The 19659-nt window shown below is 44.7% G+C and overlaps 1 protein-coding gene across 3 annotated transcripts in view; it reads left to right on the top strand.

The window, feature by feature from the left end:
- Positions 1-19659, top strand: part of SPNS2 (SPNS lysolipid transporter 2, sphingosine-1-phosphate) — a 134463-nt gene that overhangs the window by 96305 nt on the left and 18499 nt on the right. For 2 of the 3 annotated variants that reach the window (XR_008483781.1, XM_054287198.1), the window contains exons 9-10: positions 2065-2130; positions 10089-10187. Coding sequence is in view for 1 of the 3 variants with exons in the window: in XM_054287198.1 (XP_054143173.1) it covers positions 2065-2130; positions 10089-10187 (165 nt within the window). In the remaining 2 variants the exon portion in view is untranslated. The remainder of the gene's footprint in view (positions 1-2064; positions 2131-10088; positions 10188-19659) is intronic. The other variant, XR_008483782.1, reaches the window with a different exon arrangement.

Genomic DNA, 19659 nt, shown 5'->3' with positions numbered 1-19659 from the left:
TGGTGACCTGCCTGCTTCTGAGGCATCAATATTGCCCAGAACTGAGCTGGAGGCAGAATTGCTCCAAATTCAGGAGGGTGTGTTATCCACCATTGCAGAGAGAAATACAAATAATGAAGATATTGACAGATACACCCTTTGCAAGCAGTCATGGAAGGCATTTGTAACCTGCTTAGAGCTTGCTGTGAGAGCTGCTGGTGTGTCCACCCTGAAACCTGCTTTATTTATCATTTTTGGGAGTCAGTTTTGGCTAAGTGATCACTTAAACAGAAAAGCACAGGTGAGCAATCAGACACCAAATGGACGTAGTGAGATGTTACACTGCACAGCTGGAGCTAGAAACAGAAGTATATGTAGAGGTGAAGTCTCAGTGTAAAATGAGGCTTCAAAAAGTGTGTGAGGAATCCAAACTGAGCATTTCAAGAGATACAATCTGCTCTGGGGGTGCCCTATTTGCTGGAAGCTTCCCTAGAGCCTCCCTTCTGCAGAAATGCCACATATCCTCACATGCCCTTTGCAGTGGGTGAACTCATTTTTATAATTCCCCATCAGAGCTGAAGGACAGACATTTTTTAATGTATCTTCTATCCTACTTTTTGATCTTCCTCTTGTTCCTCTTTTCCTTTTACCAGTACCCACCTATTAATCACATGTTTCATGGATTGTTGAAACACCCATTCATCAGCTCAGAACTGGTGTGCTCTGAAGTTTGCAGCATTTCAGTGATTTATTTAAAGGACTTGTGCTAAATTTCTGCACAAGGGACACCTTCTTGCTGCCTGTAGCAATTCAAATGTGTGCAGTTCACACCAGCTGAAGGCAGCATTTGCCTGTTTGCAGTGCTGGGAGCAGGCAGGACAGGTTGATGCTGCATTGACAAGTGTGATTCCATTGTTGCCAAGCTCACTTTGGTCTCTCCAGCCACAGAACCCCAGCAAGAGCAGCTGCAAAGCTGCAGCAGGACAGATTTCAGAGCAGGTCTGAGTATGAATCTGGTACCCATGGGACACATGGCTTCAACTCCTGAGAGCACCTTGGTTTATTGGATGTGTTCTTACCTTGGCAGTTGTCATTTCCAGGGAGAGCCAATCTCATGGGCCGTGGGAAAATGGAAATAGAGATTTCCTAACTGCAGCTGGGCTGTAATGACTGGCTCAGACACCATCACAGAGGAAGCAGATCCAGTCACAGAAAAAGGGGATAGGGAGGGAAAGTATTTGGGAAACAAAGACAATTTTAGAAACAAATAGAGGAAGCTTCTGTCGGTCAGTGCAAAAGACTTGCTAAATAAAGCACATTATTCCTGGCAGTGATGGGGTGGTCTGAGGGGTTTGGGCAACCTCAGGGTGTGTGGGAAGGACAGTGGCAGTGGTCACATCATGGCACAGCTGCCACTCCTGCAGCTCTGTGGCTTTTAATGTCTCTTACTGACCATCTGCACAGAGCCAAGGATTGTATTTCACCACAAGACAATGATGTAGCAAAGCCCAGAGTCAATTCCAGTCTCCACTGGGCAGATATTACCTGTGTGAGGCTGCCAGGGAGGGAAGGATCCTCCTCAGCTCTCTGCAGAGAACTGCAGCTGCTTTGCTGCAGAGCTGAACACAAAACTTGGTTCCCAGGAGTGGAAATAGCTGTGCTTTGGGGAGCTGTGGCTTTCTTGCCTTTTCTAACTGGCTTTTTGGAGAAGAATAGTGCAAGCTGGACTTGATGATCCTTAAAGGCCTTTTCCAACCTCAGCAATTCTATGATTCTAAATATGCAAGCCTGGGGCTGTCTCTTCATGCTGGTTTTTCATGTTCTTCTAAAATCAAATGTGTCAGCCTTTAATTTAGCTGCTCTGTAGATCATAAACTTAGTTTACAATAACAACATTTCAGCCCTCTAGAGCTCTGATACAAGTCTATGGTTTCTTGATAGTCAGGATAAACCACAACAGCAACAAGGAGTGTGCTGTGTAGGTATGAGAAAAATAAGCAACAAAAGAAAGTTTGTGGCAGGTTATTTTTCCTCGGAATGTCAAGTGAATAAATCTTCTCCTTTTTGTGTGTTTTGTTACAACAGATTTGCATTTTTATCGGAGAAACTCTTCTGTTCTCAAACTGGGCTATCACAGCAGACATACTAATGGTGAGTGCACTTTGGAACAGCATCTTTCTGTGCTCAGAGCGGTTTGGCAACTTGCAAGAGCAACCTGAAGTTCACAATTTCTTCTAGATCCTCATCGCTACTTTAGCCTTTTCTGGTTTTCATTATTATTTTTGCTTACTGAAAAGTGACATAGGGAGAAAGAAAGAAAAAAGATCTTTTTTGTCCTTTGTTCTGAGCACCAGGGAGAGATGTCCAGAAAGGACAACATTTCTGAATTCAAATAATTTCCCAAAATTTTAAGTTTGTGCAAAACCCCACATGCAGAGAATTCAGGCAGCATTTCCTAACAGTCAGCATGGTTGTGGGCTTTGTTAGCAATAACTCAGCTTTGTTCTGCAATAGGAAATCCTTCCCTCCCTCCTGTGACCACAAAGGCAGCCCATCTACCTACCATTCAACACATACACAATAGAAGCCCACCTCTGGGAGAGCAGAGAGGAAAAGAAAGTATAAAGAATTTTTGGACTATGTTCACCTTGTCCGAGAGGAAACTGTCAGGGACTTTTCAACTCATGTCCTTCATTTTCTATTCTTTCTCCACCACAGAGCTTTTTAAGTCTTTCAAATCAGCAAGCTGACCTCAGCAGCCCCATTTTCACATGAAATAGTCTGGACATTTGTTCAAGAGCTCTGCATGTTTTGCAGAGGTTTCCATCAGAGCCCATCAAACATAACTTTGTTGAAGCCCTGTTGTGAAGGAGGTGTTGCTGATTGTATGAAAAGAAAGGCACTGAGGCACAGGAGCATTACAGGACTTTCCTGAGGTCTTTTGTCAACTTGTTGACAGAACTAAAAATATAATCAGTCTGGCATCAATAGAAAACTCCCTTGACTTGTATTTGCTGGTTATGCAAACACCAGCAAGGAAACAATCAGGTTCAGTATGCTGAGATGCAAAGATAATGGTGTTGATGTATTGATTCAGCAAAGAACTCCAAGCCTCTGTGCTTAAGCTGTGTTTATGTTGAAGTTCAAGGCTGTGTTTATATTTTGAAGTAGCTCTGCAGTTGCCATCACTGCATTGCCTGATGAACTTTCCATCTTTCACTCCTTTGTGCAGGGAGCTCTTTGAGAGCTGGGGTGGTCTGGTTCAATCCACTCCTCTCAGTGTGGGTAAAGCTCAGGGAAACAAAGGTTGTCAGTGTACTCTGGTAGCCTTGGGTGGCTTTTAATGCCCAAAGCTCCTCCTGACAGGTCAGCACTGGTGGGGCAGAGCTCTGTGGCTTCCCTGGGCTTTTGCCGCTTGTGCTGAGTTCAAGGCTGCTGTGGCCATTCATAACTGGGATCTCAGCACTTGCCCAGATGTGCAGCCTGGAGACAGCTGTGCTGAGGAAGAAGTGACAGTACAATGTGTGTAGCTGCTCATTCCTGCCTCCTGCCAGAGCTTCCTGCTGCATCCTGCCCCTGGCTGTGGTATTCCCAGGAGCAATCCCAGCTCTCTCCACTCAGAATTAGGGGAGAGGTTTGAATAGCAGCTGGTTTATGCCCTTCTCAATATTGGCTGGCACATGTGAGGGCTCACCTGAGCTGGTCCCAGCTGCCAGGAGGGAGGATCCTATCAGACATGTTCAAGGTCTTCCAGAAAATCTGGGCCAGAGACAGACCTGAAATTTGACCTGTGTTGTCTCAAGGTAACCCCAAAAGATATTTTCAACCAACTGCTCTGTTATATCAAGGGTATTAGGGCAGCCATCATTGTCCCATTTAATTACAGAGGGTTTTTGTGTTGATTTCAATGTGACTTCAATATCCTGTAGCTTTTTAACAGCTTTTATAGGATTTGCCATCTGTCTTACCAGCATCCTATAGTCACTTGCATTTTGTAGGGATGCATTTGCAGTTATTTATGTTGCTTTAGTGCAAAAGAGTTCCATAAGAAATGATTGGAAATAATAGCTCAATTTTCCAAAATACAGCAAAGAAACTAAAGCCATGTTGAAAAAATGGATTTTGGTAATTGCTGCCAGCTTTTCAGCTCACTGTTCCCTGGTCTGTTTTGGAAAATGGACTAAGTGTTGTATATAATGCCCAGCTTGATGCATTAACAGCATGAGTGGATGTGTGAAAGTTTTGGAGAAATAAATGTAAACATCAGTTAGATGAGGCCAGAGCTGGAAGCAGAGAGGCTGGAGAGCAGACAGAGCACACAGGGGATGAGAGGGGGCTCAGAATGACAACAGGTGAGAGCCAAGGCTGCAGCCACGTTTGACAGCTTGGTGGGAAGTCCTTGCCAGACAAAAATGTGGAAATGCTTTAGCAGATGCACTTTATATGTTTGGCAAATTAATTTTCCTGATTACTATTTATTTGGTGTAATCAGAAGTGTGTCTGTTCTTGCCTGAGGCTGGGAAGGAGTTTAAAAGCATTATTAGCGTAAGCTTAACAACACTTTCATCCTATACATAAATATTACCCTGTTTTCATGGATAAAAGCTCTCAATACTGCCTGAACACTGATTTCATTATGCCAGGAGTGAGGCTTTTTGGAAACTGCCTCCCAGATGATCTCTCACAGCTTTCCCAAGTTTTACTGATCCCATGACTGCTTAAGAATCCTATTGGGCAAGTTGTTAAGGGCCTTCAGAGGCTTTGCAAGTTTAATTTCCATGGCAAAACAAGGATGTTTGCTTATTATCTTCCAATTTATTTGTTGGCTCTTCCTAGCTCTGTGCTTGCATTGCCTCCCCTGCTCCTGTATTTTCTGCAGCCCAAGGTGCCAAGTGCTGGCTCTGATAAGCTGTCAGTGCTGCAGAGCTCTGCCCTGCCTGAGATCCTGAAAGGCTGATTTTGTTCTGAATGCAAATCTGTACAAAACAGCCCTGATTCTCCTGAGCACAACTCTCCATATCTCCTCCCAGGCACATGCTTAGATGGTGCTTGGGGAAAGGGGGGATGTTTTGTGTGGAGCTTGCTAATTATGAAACAGATTTCATCAGCCATCTTTGCAAATTGGCCTTAAAATTACCAGAACCCCAAAGCAGCATTAAAACTGCCTCATAACAGCAACAATGAATGAGCTTCAGTGCAGCAGGCAAGTGTGGAACACTCTGGGACATGTGCAGCGTGTGGGGCTTTGTGGGAATCTGGAGCTAATAATGGGGGTTTCATCCATACCACATCTCAAAAGCAGAGATGATGGACAGGGGCTTGGAATTTTTGTGTAAGAGCCATGAAGCAATTTAAAGTGCCTCTATTTCAATCACAGTCTCTTTAGGACTTTGCTGAGAAAAGCCATCCTCCAGTTTATTCATAGTCCTGACATTCATGCAAAAAAAATTGCTCTGCATATTTCTGTTTTCTTTTAAAACACCAGTTCTTTCTAAATGGTCATGACCTGCCATGGAGAAGCTGCTTTGATGCTTTGCTGTACAGTCAGAGTCTTCCTTTAGGCTTGAAACAGGCACAGAGTGGTGCTCAGCTGTGCCATAGGCATGTAGGAATGTTGCTTTTCTTCTGATTACCTTCCCTAAAAATAAAACCCAGTTATTTATTTAGTACAAAACGCTGCCCTATTTTTATAGCCAAAGATAAATTGCATTTCCAGAGGTTCTTGTTGTTTCTCTGAGTGCCTCCACACAATACCCCAAGTGCTGCAGGTTAGATTTGAAGGCAGGTGAGGAATGCCTGGGAATGGGGGAACATAGCCCAGCCCAAACCATCCAAGGGTTGCAGGTGGAGGTGTTCTGCCCCATGGTGCTGGGAACTGCAAACCACAGCAGCCTCCTTTCTCTTCATTTAGGAGTAATTTTTTTAGACATTTTTTTAGTGTCTGAAAATTTTTAGTAATTTTTTTAGTGTCTGCCTGGCTTTTGTGGAGGGTCTCTCTGGGTCCCAGCCTTCCCTTTTCTGAGCAGCAGGGACAACTGGGCTATTCCAGGTTCTGTCAGTGGCTGAACAGTGTTAGTGCATGTTTTCTTTGTCTTTGGTGCTGAAAGAGGCCAGTTTGAATTGTCCTGACCCAGAAAAGGCAGCAGAGTGCTGGAGAGAGTAGAGTTTCTATTCAAGCTTTCACATAAACATCAGTGTTGCAGATATCTTTTATGAAAAATCCTTTCCTTAAGATTTTTCCTCCTGAGAATCTGAGAGGCCTCAGGAACAAAATGTAAACAATGATTATCTGCTGCTGTGGAATGCAACAGGTGCATCTGTGATTGGTCTCATGTGGTTGTTTCTAATTAATGGCCAATCACAGTCAGCTGGCTCAGCCAGAGAGTCTGAGCCACAAACCTTTGTTATCATTCTTTGCTATTCTATTCTTAGCTGGCCTTCTGATGAAATCCTTTCTTCTATTCTTTTAGTATAGTTTTAATGTAATACATATCATTAAATAATAAATCAAGCCTTCTGAAACATGGAGTCAGATCCTCGTCTCTTCCCTCATCCTCAGACCCCTGTGAACACCGTCACACATCAGAACTTCTCTCTTTGGCTCGTGGCCTTTTCCTGGGAGAAGGGTGATCTCTCCTTGGCTTTCCCCTTTTTTCAGACCATCTCCTGCTGGTTTCATCACAGGAAGGAGATGTCAGCAGCCATCCCTGGCCTTTCTGAAGCTCTATTTAAAGAGCAGAGCTGCTTGGTCAGCCACCCTGCCCATCCCCTGTGCTGAACCTGGAATCAGGGATGAGCCAGGGCAATCCCACAGATTTCCTCCTTGGCTGCTGTGGCACTCCCACCTCCAGTTTCTGTGGGATGTCCAAACCAGGCTGTGCATGGTTTGAATTTAGGTCTATTTTAGTACTGAAATGCCCATTTAGAGTTGTAATTTACTTCTGTCTTCCAAGAACAGAAGATGTTTGCTACCAACTGCTTCCTGTCCATCAGAACAAAATGTTTTTTTAAGTAGGGATAGGGTGGAGTATTTTTTGTTGTCTTTTGGAGGTTCTGGTTTAAGCTTTTTTTCTTTCTTTCCAATATGTTTTTCAAGGAGATCATGTTCTTTGCTTGCTACATGTTGGGTTTTTGCTTTGAGGGAGGCGTTTCTCTCTTGAATTCCAGACCAAATATACCAAATTTTAGCACTTCATGGTGTTTAAACCATCAATAACTTCTACAGTTAAGCTGGAAACAGTACGCCTATTTGCAAAACTGTATTTGCATAAAATAGCTACGCATGCAAAATTATGTCTAATATATTCATATTAGAATATATTAGAGTATATTCTTATATACACATATATAAATGTGTATTCATGTGTATAAATATTTATATATGCATGCACACATATGATACAGGTATCATTAAGATTTCTTCCTCTAATTAGCATCAATTCACTGCCACTCCCTGAAAGTGGTAAATGTTTAATAAATGTGCCATTTATTTTCTCCTTTTGCTACAAAAAATGATAGGATACAGAACCAGGCAGATTATTTTCTCCAGATTAACATAAACTTTACAGAAAGAAAAAATATTTTAGGTTTTAAATTTTCTGTTTCACATTTATGCACCTCTTGAATTGGGTAGAATTTCACTTTATCTACTCAGATGCCCTTTCCCAAAGAGCTCTTGCAGAACTTGCAATTTCTCCACTGCCCCTGTGTGAACTGGGCCAGGTGGGAAGAACAAAAATAACTCACTCTTAATTTTATTTTATTTCTTCTGTCTGGTCTATCCAGGTTGCATCCATTATCTGCCTCTTGGGGGAGTGGGAATGAATTGTGGGGCTCTCCTCCTGTTCACATCCTGACCTCCAGCACATTTCTGTGTCTCTAATGAGGTTTAGAGCTAATTTTCCTCTTGGGATTTCTCCCTTCAAGTCATGTTCTGAGATCCTGGATGCAAAAGGAGGGCAGGGCCTGACATCCACAGCTGGGTGGGTGCTCTGGATCTGAACTTATCCTGCTCAAAAGAAGTTGAACAGGGTGCCTGCTTAATACATGGCATGGAAGTGCATTAGCAGTGTGCATTGGCAGTCATTGATCACACATGGTAAACCCTAAGGAAAAGCATTTGATCTAATTTTAGCCACAATTCAGAGTTGTCTGTGCTTGGAATGAGATGATAATTTTAAATAGGCATCAGTTCTCTTTTAGTGTGAATTTTCTCAATGATCTTTATTTTGTTTCTGGTTTTCTGGTGATTCTTTTCACTGCAGACAGGGCAGCTCCCCTGCCCTGTGAGGAACAGTTCAGGCACTGCAATGTGCTTTAGTCCTCTGCCCTGAGTGAGCCCTCACTGCCACTCAGTGCAGGTAAAGGATCTCTCTGTGTCTCTGGCCACTCCTGATATGTCACATTTCATTTATAAATTACTTTGGGAAAGGATTCCAGGAGTTCTAAAGAAATATGGAGGCAGCCCATCAGAGAGAAAGGGAATAAATAAAAAGGATCATGGTCTCCAAAGGGCTGAACAAGAGCTATTCCTGTCAGAGGCACAGCAAAGGCACTGTGAGATCAGTGCTTACAGGCAGAAACAATGCTCACTTGGATTCAGAGACCTATTGAATTCTTCATTACTTCCAGCCCTTAAATCAAGACAGGATCAATTCATAAACTGGGATATGTGGACTTGATGCAGATGTCCTTAGCCAGTGTCTTTAACAATTTATGCCAGAGACAATTACTTTCTTCTGCCTCTAAAAACTGAATTATAAAATTAAGGTCATTCCACAGGACAGGGAGTTGCTGGGTTTTTTTATTTTTTAATTTTTCATCCTCTTCTGTGGTTAGGGCTCTGTTATCTGTGAGCTCTAGCCTCTTCATGGGGAAGTAATTTGTGTTTTCCACTGCTCCTGTGTAATCTGACTGATTCTGCATGACCTGGCTAAGGGTGTCATGTCCTATTAGAGGAGTGCAGACCCAAATACAGGATCTTGGCTGTGGAAAATTTTCATAAGGTGACTTTGTCACTTGTCACAAATGGAATCACAAATTTTTGAGAAAAATGTGAAGTGGCTAGAGATGGAGTGGGAAGGGAGGATGTGTGACCATGACCTTTCATACTGATGTGGATTGCTGGTAGTTTAAGAAACTTTTGTTATGGAATAAACCAAATTTCCCAGGTTACAGCAGAGTCCTTGATTGCAAGGCCGATGGTTGAGTGTAGGAGCATCAAGGGTAGGATGGTGGGGATGGACAGAGAGCAGAGATCTCTGAAACCAGGGCTTGGAACTTGGGGTTTATTGCAAAGGGCCTGAGGGCAGGGCCCTGCTGGGAGCTGCCAAACACAGCTCAGAGCAGGGCTGAGAGAAAAGTAAAGAGGGAAGGCAAGAGCATGGTAAAGAGAGGATGAGAGAGCGAGGTTCCCATTACAATACCATAAATCTTCTGTGTTGAATATTCTCATTCTCACTAACCAATCTGGTACAAGATACAAATCCTACAGCATTTCCATACAGCCTATAAGAATCACTGCATCACCACACTGTGTTACATTTTAAAACCTAAAACTCCTCTTTGGACCCCTTCTGCCAAGCTGTAGGGTCTGCTCTGACCCTTGGGCCTGTCTGCAAGCAGAGGGTGTTGTTCCATCAAAAGGGGATCACCTTCAGCTGGCCACACCATTGTTTTCCAGTTGTTCAGTAACTGAGGTATCTCAAAGCTTGCTTTCATTCCAATCTCACTTATAGTTTCCATATTCTCAAAGTCTTTTGCCAGACAATCGTATTTATAAGGCTTTCCTGCTTCATCTTCCCCAACAGTTGAGCAACTTTAAATTTTATTCTCCCCACCAGCAAAGCAAAATGCAGTCTGAGGAGCAGCAGCAAAGTGTCTTGTGGGCAAAGCTGATAATGCAAGCTGAGAGTGGAGCAGAGAGGGCAGAGCTTCCTTCCCTCAGCCCTCAGAGGGGTGTCTGGGGCTCCCAGCTGCCTGAGCCAGCCATGGACTGGCCAGTGCTCTGGCTGGGTTTGTTTTGTGCAGCCCTGAGCAGCACAAGGCAGATGGGCAGGTTCTTGTTTCAGCTTCTTTACCTGTTTTTGTTTCTTTCCCCTTCTCTGCAGTACGTGGTCATTCCAACTCGCCGAGCAACCGCAGTGGCCTTGCAGAGTTTCACTTCACACCTCCTGGGAGATGCTGGCAGTCCTTATCTCATTGGATTTGTAAGTGCTCACAGCAGGCTCTGGCAGGGTTTGCTCTGGTTTCCAAACTGCTCCTCTGAAATGCCAGGTTAGGTCCTGCTGGGAAGGAAGGCCTGTGTTTGTCAGCAGAATGGGAAGTGCTGCAGAGCAGTGCCACTTTCTTTACCTGGTTGGGTTGTTGTGAGCTGCAGTTCAAGCCAGGGGGACTACCTGGGTGTGGGAAATAAACTACCACATCTTTGTAGCCTGAGGTGTTTCCAGCTCTGGAAAGAGAGAGGGTTCTTGCTGTGGTGTGGACATGGGGCCCAGAGAAATTAGGCTGGAAGAGAGTCATGTGTGTGTTTAGCTGTTAACTGACCTCAGAAACCAAATATCTGTTTATGGGCAGCAGCACACAGGTGTACCTGCTTTGTGTGATAGTAAATCACAGAACCACAGAATATTCTGGGCTGGAAGGGGCTGACAAGGATCATGCAGTCCAGCTCCTGGCCCTGCACAGACACACCAACAATCCCACCTGTGCATCCCTGAGAGCAGTGTCCAAACTCTCCTGAGCTCTGGCAGCCCTGGGGCCATGGCCATGCCCTGGGGAGCCTGGGCAGTGCCCAAACAGGGGGTTTTGTTGTGTTCCTTCCTTGGGTGCTCACTTTGGGTTCCTTTCTGTGACTGCTGCAGTGGCTGGCCTTGGTCTGACTGAGGATCTCCCTTCCTATGCCACCCTTGTCCTCCTGCAGAACAGAACAAGAGACCCAAATCCAAAATCTGGCACTCAGAGAACATTCACAGTTGGAAATAAAAGGCCTGGGAAATGTAATGAGGAAAAGAAATCTGGATATACTGGGGAAATGTCTTTTTCCTTCAGTTTGATGCATGGAGTTGCAGAGATCACAGATTGTCATTTATAAAATACAGTAGCTCCCACAGAAATCCATGTGTGACCTTGCTCCTGGTGTGTTGAAAGTGCTGCTTCCAGGGATGTAACTGGGATCTCCACTGGTCCCATCTCCTGAGAGACAGGACTTTGATGTGCTCCTCCAGCTCACACACAGCTGCTGGGGGCTGTGGGGCTTTTTTATTTTTTACAACCATCATTGCTCATCTATTCATCCTGCAGACACCAGTGTGTGCAGCTACACATATTTATTTATATATACTTAATTTTGTGAGTATATCTGTTTAAATATACATCAATGTTTACTTTTGAGTGGCAGTGCTGTGGCTGCTCTGCAGCTCTCTGAAGCACACAGGAAAAGGCAGATACAGATAAGAGTGAGAAGACCAAAGAAATGAGAAATCTCTCAAGAGAATAAAAATGCTCGATTTAGCTTAACTCTTTATTTACTTCAATGTTCTGGGCACCTGGGGAGAAACAATCTTATTTTAGAAGTTATTTGAAGGTGGCAAGAAGAAAGGAATTGCAGGAGAGGCTGCTTCATGCAGGGCATGATGTGGGGAGTGTGGGAGGATTCAGGCTGGGCTGGGGCAGGCCAGACTGCCTCAGGTGACTGCTGCATGTTCAGCCTTTCCCTTACAGAAGAGGGATGTCCAAGAGGAATTCCCAGGGCCCTGAATGATTGCAATTATTCTTGAAAGTTGCCTGGGGCTCTTTGATGTCATAGATTAAAAATAAAAGGTCTGTGGTTATAGAAATAATATGCCTTGCCCTCCTGGTATCCAGAGATCAAGCAAATTGTGAGTTAAGGATTTCTGGCTGAAATATGTATAGCCCCAATTTAATAGCCCCGAATTAGGCTTTCTTTAGATTGGGAAAATATTTGTTGCTATTTTAAATGATTTCTGAATTATTGGTTATTATTTTTGAATTATTTTCCTTTTCTAATGCTGTAATTGTTGGGCAGTTGTGATTTGGGAGGAGGTGAGGCAGGTCCAAGGCTCTGTGCAGAGGAGGAGGAGTGAAGCCCTCATGCCATGAAGGGAGCCAGCATCGCTTTGTGCCGCTCTTTTCTGGCTGGGCTGATTCATCCTCCCTCTGCTACCAGGGCTGAAAGGTCAGCTCCAGCTCCACATAACACAGAAAACAAATACTATTTAAAGTGAAAGGACAGCCAGCTTCTGCACCAGAGCTAAGGCAGGCACTGCCCCTGGGTGTTACAAAGCACAGGAACTGTCCAGCTGCAGTGCAGGATGGAGAAACCCCCTGCAGCACTGAACCCCAGCTGGGCAGGCTGCAGAAGGGGCTCAGATTCTGACCGGGATTTTCAGGGCAGTCTGTGGGGGCTAAGGAACCTGCTCCTGCTGGATTTAGGGGAAATTTGGGATCCTAATTCCCACAGTTCTGGGAATCCCCACCCTGAGGGCATCAGCTCCCACTGCTGTGGCTCCAGACCCTTCACAAGGCAGACCAAGAGCAGGGGAAGGTTTTGAAGGAGAGCAGCAGAAGGCCCTGGAGGTGTCCAAGGAAGGATTGGATGTGGCACTCAGTGCTCTGCTCTGGTTTACAGGGTGATATTCAGTCACATGTTGGACTTGACCATCTCAGGGATCTTTTCCAACCTTAATGATTCTGTGAGCTGCAGTAACAGGCAGGCTCAGGATGGGTGAAACTCAACCTCCTGATCCCCTGGGTTCACCTGGGAGCTGCTGTGGTTTCCAACTGCTGACAGAATTCCCTGGAGTTCCCTCACTAAATGATCAGTGCTTTGATCAAACATGGCTGGAATCCTACATGCTTTTGGTGAGTTTATAGTGAGATTCCCTCCAGCAATGCTCTTAATAAAGAACTGGGGACCCTTGTCCTTGTAGGACCGAGCTGTGGCAGGCAGTTATCTCTGCTGGATACCAATAAATGTGGTATTGATCTTAAAATCCCTGTATAAAGCACAGAAGGTGCTGATCAGCCTCAGGTGTGCAGTTCCTGTTGTGCTCTGTGGTGTGTCCTGGAGCTCAAGGTCACACTCAGACTTTCTGTCACTTCACCCATTCCCAATCTTGCACTGCAGCTCCTTAAAACACCCAAAGCAGCAAATACACATTAGTGCTTAAAAGCTAAGTGGCAGGGAGCACATATGTGTGGCTATTTTTCATGTCTCTTTAAATATTGATAACTTTTATTGTGATCAAAAGGCTTCAGATTGACTTACAAAGGAGTTATGCAAATACAGCTTTAGGGTGGCAGCTGCAATTTGCATAAAGCTTCACTACATGGCAAGCTCTGAGATAATTTATTGTAAATCAGCACTGCCTGCTCATTTCCAAATAGGAATAGACATTGCTGCAGAAGTTCACTAGATGAGACAGCTTTTTTTCCTAGAAAGCTGTAACTTCTTTCAGGATCTTTGTGATAGCCAACCTGTAGTTTAAATAACTCCTTTTTAACACCTCCAGAGTCACCCCACACTTTATTCTTGAGGCAGCGGGTGAGAAATCTCACCTGCTCAGTGCACTGCACCCAAATGTGTGTAGTACTTTTCTGTCTCTGACCACTGCCACGATTGCTGGAGCACAGAAGTGTTAAGAGAAATGCCCCAAATCCCACCATTAATGCTGAATATCCTATAAAGGTCTTCAACTGCTGCCAGACAGCATTTCAGACTCAGAAGAGCAAGTGGAGGGAGGTGGCAGCAGCAGGTGAAATAGTTAACTCTTGTCAGGCTGCTTCACAACTCAGCTCTTTGTATCACTAATCCTGGTTTGATCTTGGTTGCCCTTTAAAATAAAACAACTGTAAGTCCATGCTCCTGTGTCCATCTGTGCACAGGCATGAACCTGTTTCACTGCTCAGGGTTTGCATCATCCTTCTTCTTGTGTCCCCCTCCACTCCCTGACTGCTCTTCTGCTTCTGGAAATCTGAATGCAGGCAGAAGGAGGGTTTTATTTCTAGGCTGTGGCTTGGGTCTTTCTTTCTTTCTTTTGCCTTTCCTTCCCTTCCCTTCCCTTTCCTTCCCTTCTTTCTCTTCCACGTTTGTGATTTGCTGAGCACTTTGCTCTTCCACCCTTGCCAGTGATGCCAACAGGAGCTGCTGCAGGCAGTGCTGTCCCTGTGTGCCAGGCAGGTGGGCACACACTGCCCTCACTGCCCTGCTGCTGGTTGCTTCAACTCCCTCTCATCCCCTCTGTGCAGCTGTTCAGAGGGTCTGAGGATGAAAACCAGTCAGTATCTCCTTGTCACCCGGCCACATCAGCCTGTGAGAGGATGCTCTGAAGTGCCAGAGGTGGCTCTCCTCCAGGAGCACCTTGGATGGACCAGCACTGCTCCCTGGACTCCTCTGATGGTGGCTCCATCTCTCCTGCCCTCCTGGGCTGTTCCAGTTTCACTGGAGGGACACCACCTCCAGCCTTGGCACCTTCACTTTTCTCCTTCCCCAGCTTTCCTCTGAGCAGGTTGATAAACCTAATGAGCTATTTAAGCAGCAAGAATACTAATGACCTTCCTTTAGCAAGTAGTTAGCAGAGCAGTGTTAATTATCCCTGGTGCAGAGTATCAGGGCAAGCAGATCAGAATTTCATTAGGGGCAAGGCAAGGAAAACTGTGGTAAATGCAGCAATTAGGATACTTTTTAATGAAAATTATACCTGGAGGTGCAGATTTCACAGGGTCTTGGCCCAGTTTGAAACAGCCTTTTTGTTGATTTGGTTTGAAGGTGTTTACCTCACCAAGTAAATCTGTATGGAAAGTAGCTCTATGTGTAAGCACTTGCCTGCCTGAGAGAGTGGAATTCATGTATTATGGTTTAAAATTCATATTTTATGGCTTAAAATGCTATGGCTGCTTCACAGTAGGACATGCTTACTCTGGAAGGACACTTTTCCCAGCTTAGTTTCCTAGACTAAAACAGACCTCAGCCCACTGGGAGTCAAATCCACTTCTGTCTGACTTAAAAACAGGGTATAGCAATGAAGTGGGTGGTTGGGATGAGCTGCAGTCTGGGTGTTCTGTCCCTGGCTGACCCGTGCAGCCATTCCTCACACGTGGCCCATTAGGTGCCTGCTGGGGGTTACACAGCCCCATCCTTCCTGCCAAAGCAGGCTGAGAGATGAGCTCAAGGTCAAGAAGGCAGTAATGTCCTGAAACAAAAATGCAAAATACTCCCCTGCTGTGACATTGACATTCTTTGAAAAAAATCCCTTCTCCCAAGGTTTTTCTCCTGGGAAGCTGAGAGAAAAAGAAAACTATTTTTATCTCATTTGCTTCTCCTGTATTGTCCTCACATGTGGAATGTGTTTGGAGATTGTTTACCCACAGGTGATTGGGTTCTGGTGGGAGTTGTTTTCACTCTTTGGCCAGTCAGGGCCAAGCTGTGTTGACTCTGGAGAGAGCCACGAGTTTTCATTATTTTATCTTTATAGCATTCAGGAAGTATCCTTTCTGTATTCTTTAGTATATTCAGTATAGCATTCTTTAATATAATTTAGTATCATAAAGTAATAAATCAGCCTTCTGAGAACATGGAATCAGATTCATCATTCCTGTGTTTGTTGTGACATTTCCCAGCAAATACAACATCCTGCCATCCCTCTCTGCTTCATGGACCACCAGGAGATATCCCACTGCTCTTGTGGGGCTGAGGATGGAACAGAGGTCTCTGTCCTGTTGCCTTTTGCAGCTTGTTCTAATATAGTGTACATGAGTCTGTATGAGCATCACCTCCCATCACCTGACAGAGCTGGTAGATGAATTGTGATACACATTTATGACTTTTATTGTTCTTTCTGTCCCAAGTCTCAGCTGCCTGACAGGTGTGGTATGACTCTGATGGCACCACTCCTCCTGCAGAGATCTCTCCCCACGTTCATGCTTGTGTTGTTCATCTTCTGGGAAGCTGAGGCCCCAGAAGAAGAATGTAAACAATTGTTATTGGCTGGTGTGGAATGCAACAGGTGCAGTGGTGATTGGTCTTCTGTGAGTGTTTGGATTTGCTGACCACTCACAGAAAGAGTTTATCCTTGCTTTCTGCTGGACACAGAACTTTGTTATTCATTCTTTCCTATTCTATTCTTAGCTTAGCAAGCCTCTGCAACTTCTCTCTTTATTCTTTTTAGGATAGTAATAATGTATTATATATCATATATCAATAAATCCAGCCTTCTGATCATCAACCAAGATTCTCGTCCACTTCTCTCACCCTGAAGACCTCATCAGGTCGCTGTAATACATACTCACACTGTGGTGGGTAAAATGGGACTTGGCCTTGCTGGTCTGAACATCCCCTGTGCTTGCCAGGGAAATGATGTGAGGGTGAGAACCTCCAGCCCCTCCTCCTTATTATCTGTTTCTTCAAGCAGTCACTTTAAGTTGAAGATTTCTCTGGTCCTGAGTAATTAAAAGCCTTTTTCATAGTGCACTGAAAGCCCAAATTTTTGACATAGCTGTCAGCTGCAAAAGAAGAGGAGAATTAAGCACCTGGAGACCAGTCCTCATGGGATTGATCTCCTCATTGCACCGAGCTAACAAGCTTCCCACTTCTGATGAGTCAGGAACAGATAAAATTTAAGTCTGTTAATAAAATACCAAATGACTTTCCATCTCTAAAATGCTCTCTACCCATGGTTCACAGCCTGCTTTGGCTGTGTGGTTTTTTCAGAGTTCTGTGCATCTGTCATGTTCATGACTTTGTTAGATGTTCAGGTTCTCAGTATTTTTGATAAATGTGTAATGTTGGTGAAAGTACCTCAGTAGAGAAAGCCCAGAAATCCAAAGCAGGTCATTGTTGCACTCGAGTATTTCAAGCTCTATCTCATCTGCTCTGTCACTCCTCTGTGCACTGAAAACCTCCTTAAATAAATGTTTTCTTTGAGCTGCCAAGAATCCTGCATGCTCCCAAGCTGGGCAGATTTCATGGTGCTGAGGACCTTTCAGAATGTGTCCAGATTCTCTTCAACACGAGGGTTCACTTTGCTTTTGTGGGATATGCAGACAGGGAAGGGGCCCATGCAGCCAGGACAGGTGGGGATGGGGATTCTGCTAAAGGTTCTGTGCCCCACTCCTGTTTCTGCATGGGAATGGGCATTCCCATCCATCCCTACACATTCACCTGCCTGGGTCATGGGAGTTCCTTCACATTCCCCATGGAATGAGGCATCTCTGTCTGGGATCAGAGAAAGGCCAGTCTCAACTTACAAAATCCCTGGGCAGAGCAGACCAGAGAGAAAGGCAGTTACTGACTTGAGGAAAAGAGACTTTCAACCCTCTCAGGGCAAATGGGGCAGATATTGCTCTGATGTACCAAATCCATGTCCTGGCACAGCAAGCAGCATCCCTATGGAGCATCTTAATTTACTGTAGCCTTTTTCAAGGCAGCACCATGTATTCAATGCTGCCTGGTCATCCTGGGAGGGGGAAAATATCATTAAAAAAGAGGTTTACTTCCTCTTATTATAAAGTGTTCCCCATGCCATTTAATGCAGTATAAACTCTTCTGCTCCCCCAGGCTCAGCAAATTGTTTACTTTATAAAATCCCTCCTTTTTGCTTTCTCAGCTTCATTTTCATTCATAGTCCATTTTTTAGAAAATTAAAGAAACCCTTCATATTCACTCTGACTTGAGAGTGGGTGGATCTCAAACCACTGTGGGGTTACAGGGAATACTGTGTTAAGGAACTGTACTGAAATGATCAGCCAGGGAGAACCTGGCTTGTATTAAACTGGTAATCATGGAAATCACATATTTGTGCCAGAAAGACTCTTTTTTGTAGCAGGATTTGTGCCCAAGTGGCAACATCAGAAACTTAGAGAAGCCAACTGCAGAGGAATTGAGATATTGACTCAGGAACAGGAGAGGAGGAAATGAAACAGTGATTTTGGAGATGTTGTTACCATTACACTGTGTAATTAATAAACCAGTTAATTTACCCACCCAGACTGTTCAGGAGAGACAGAGCATGGAATCCAGATGCCACCTTGGGCTCCAGCCCACCTTGGCATCTCCTATCTCCATGGCCTGCAGCCTGTTCCAAAGCACACACCATTCCTCCCAAGACAGTAATGAAGTTCCCCTTTGTTCCCCTGCTGTCTCCTGCACTCAGATGGAGACACAGGTGGGGATTTGGGGCTGGGATGGTGCCCACTGCAGCTGCACTGCTGCTTCTCCAGAAAGCAGGAGCTGTCTGCAGCTGGACTCCATCCAGCTGAGCACACACTGTCCTGTTCTGCTGGGAAAGAGCCTCAAGCTGAGTTTATTCAGCAAAGTCATTCCTCTTGCTCTGAGCTCTGTGCTGCCCAGCGAGGGAGGAGATGTGAATTTCACAGCTAGGTTGGTTGTTGGGAAGGATGGAAGTTAGACAAGAAAGTCTCACAGATGCTTAGCAGAAAGATTTTTGAGTGTAGAATCTGAAGAAGGAATAGAAATGAAAGCAAATTTTGATACAGAAGAAAAGAATTGCTGAGTCTCACTGGATAACCAAGGAGGCAAAGGGTGTGTTAGTTAGAAGGGGTTTTCATGGCTTAGAGCAAAGGATAAACCCACCCCAAACAAGAAGATGTTTTTACCAAGCAGAAAGAGGGCACAGGCAAACAAGGCAGCAAATGTGGCAAGTGGAAAAAAGGTCTCAGAATTTTCCACTGCAAGAAAACTGAAACACAACTTCTGTCTTAAACTGTAATGTACTGACTTTTAGTGACTGGAGAACAGTAACATGAATATGGCAATTACAGTAGCTATGATAGGCTATAGGTAAAAGTTAAGGTACAGATTGGTTCCACTGTATTAAGATGCTCAGCAAAGAAAAGCATAAAATGTATTGTAGCCTAAACTCAGGGTCTCCAGGGCTGCCTGCAGCTGGAGCTGACAGCTGTGGGCACAGCTCTGTCACCCACAACCCTGCACTGCTGTAACACCTTGGATCCAATAAACTGCATTTTCACTGCATCTCTCATTCAGGCTCTTGCAGCTGGTATCAAAGACTTGTGATTAGACTGCAGAGCAGCAACAGGACTTCCCTCTTGATTTTCCACCCCCACGTTCTGCAGAGATGTTTTGAAGCTTTTTGGCACCTCCCAGCTGGAGGAACAAAGGGAGGAATCCCACACACGACTGCGTGCTGCAGAGCTGGCACCGGCCACGTGCAGCCCCCGCAGTTTGTTACTCATCTTAGAGAGAAGACACCAGAAATTATGCTTGGTTGGGTCCTGCCAAATCACAGTTGGCCAGCTCAGGATGCTGTCATGGCAAGGAAAACCCAAAATTGGCAGTACAGAGCAGAGCATTTGGCAAATGGTGTGTCATTCTTGGAGCCTGGGTCTGTAATTATGTCCTGTGTCCTCTTGAGAGGAGATGCCAAAGTTCCAGCCTTAGCAGGTGGTTTGGAACAAGCTAACAGAGAGCAGTGACTGCTAACAGCAAAAATCTATATATAAAAATATATATTTTATATATATATAATAATATATATAAAAATATGGACCTGGTAAAATCCTAGAGTTTAGAGATGAAGACGCTGGGGAGTGAATTATGTGGAACCTGGCTGAGGAAGCCCAGCAGGCTTGGTAGAAAGAATTATACCTTGAAAGGGAGAAAAGGCATGTTTTTCTAAACTG

The sequence above is a fragment of the Melozone crissalis genome, unplaced genomic scaffold, assembly GCF_028551555.1.
Source record: "Melozone crissalis strain CALT ecotype California unplaced genomic scaffold, PUWL_Pcris_2 ptg000057l_1, whole genome shotgun sequence".
Taxonomy (NCBI): Eukaryota; Metazoa; Chordata; class Aves; order Passeriformes; family Passerellidae; genus Melozone; species Melozone crissalis.
Note: the sequence above shows the minus strand (reverse complement) of the source record. Positions and strands in the feature narration are given on the sequence as shown.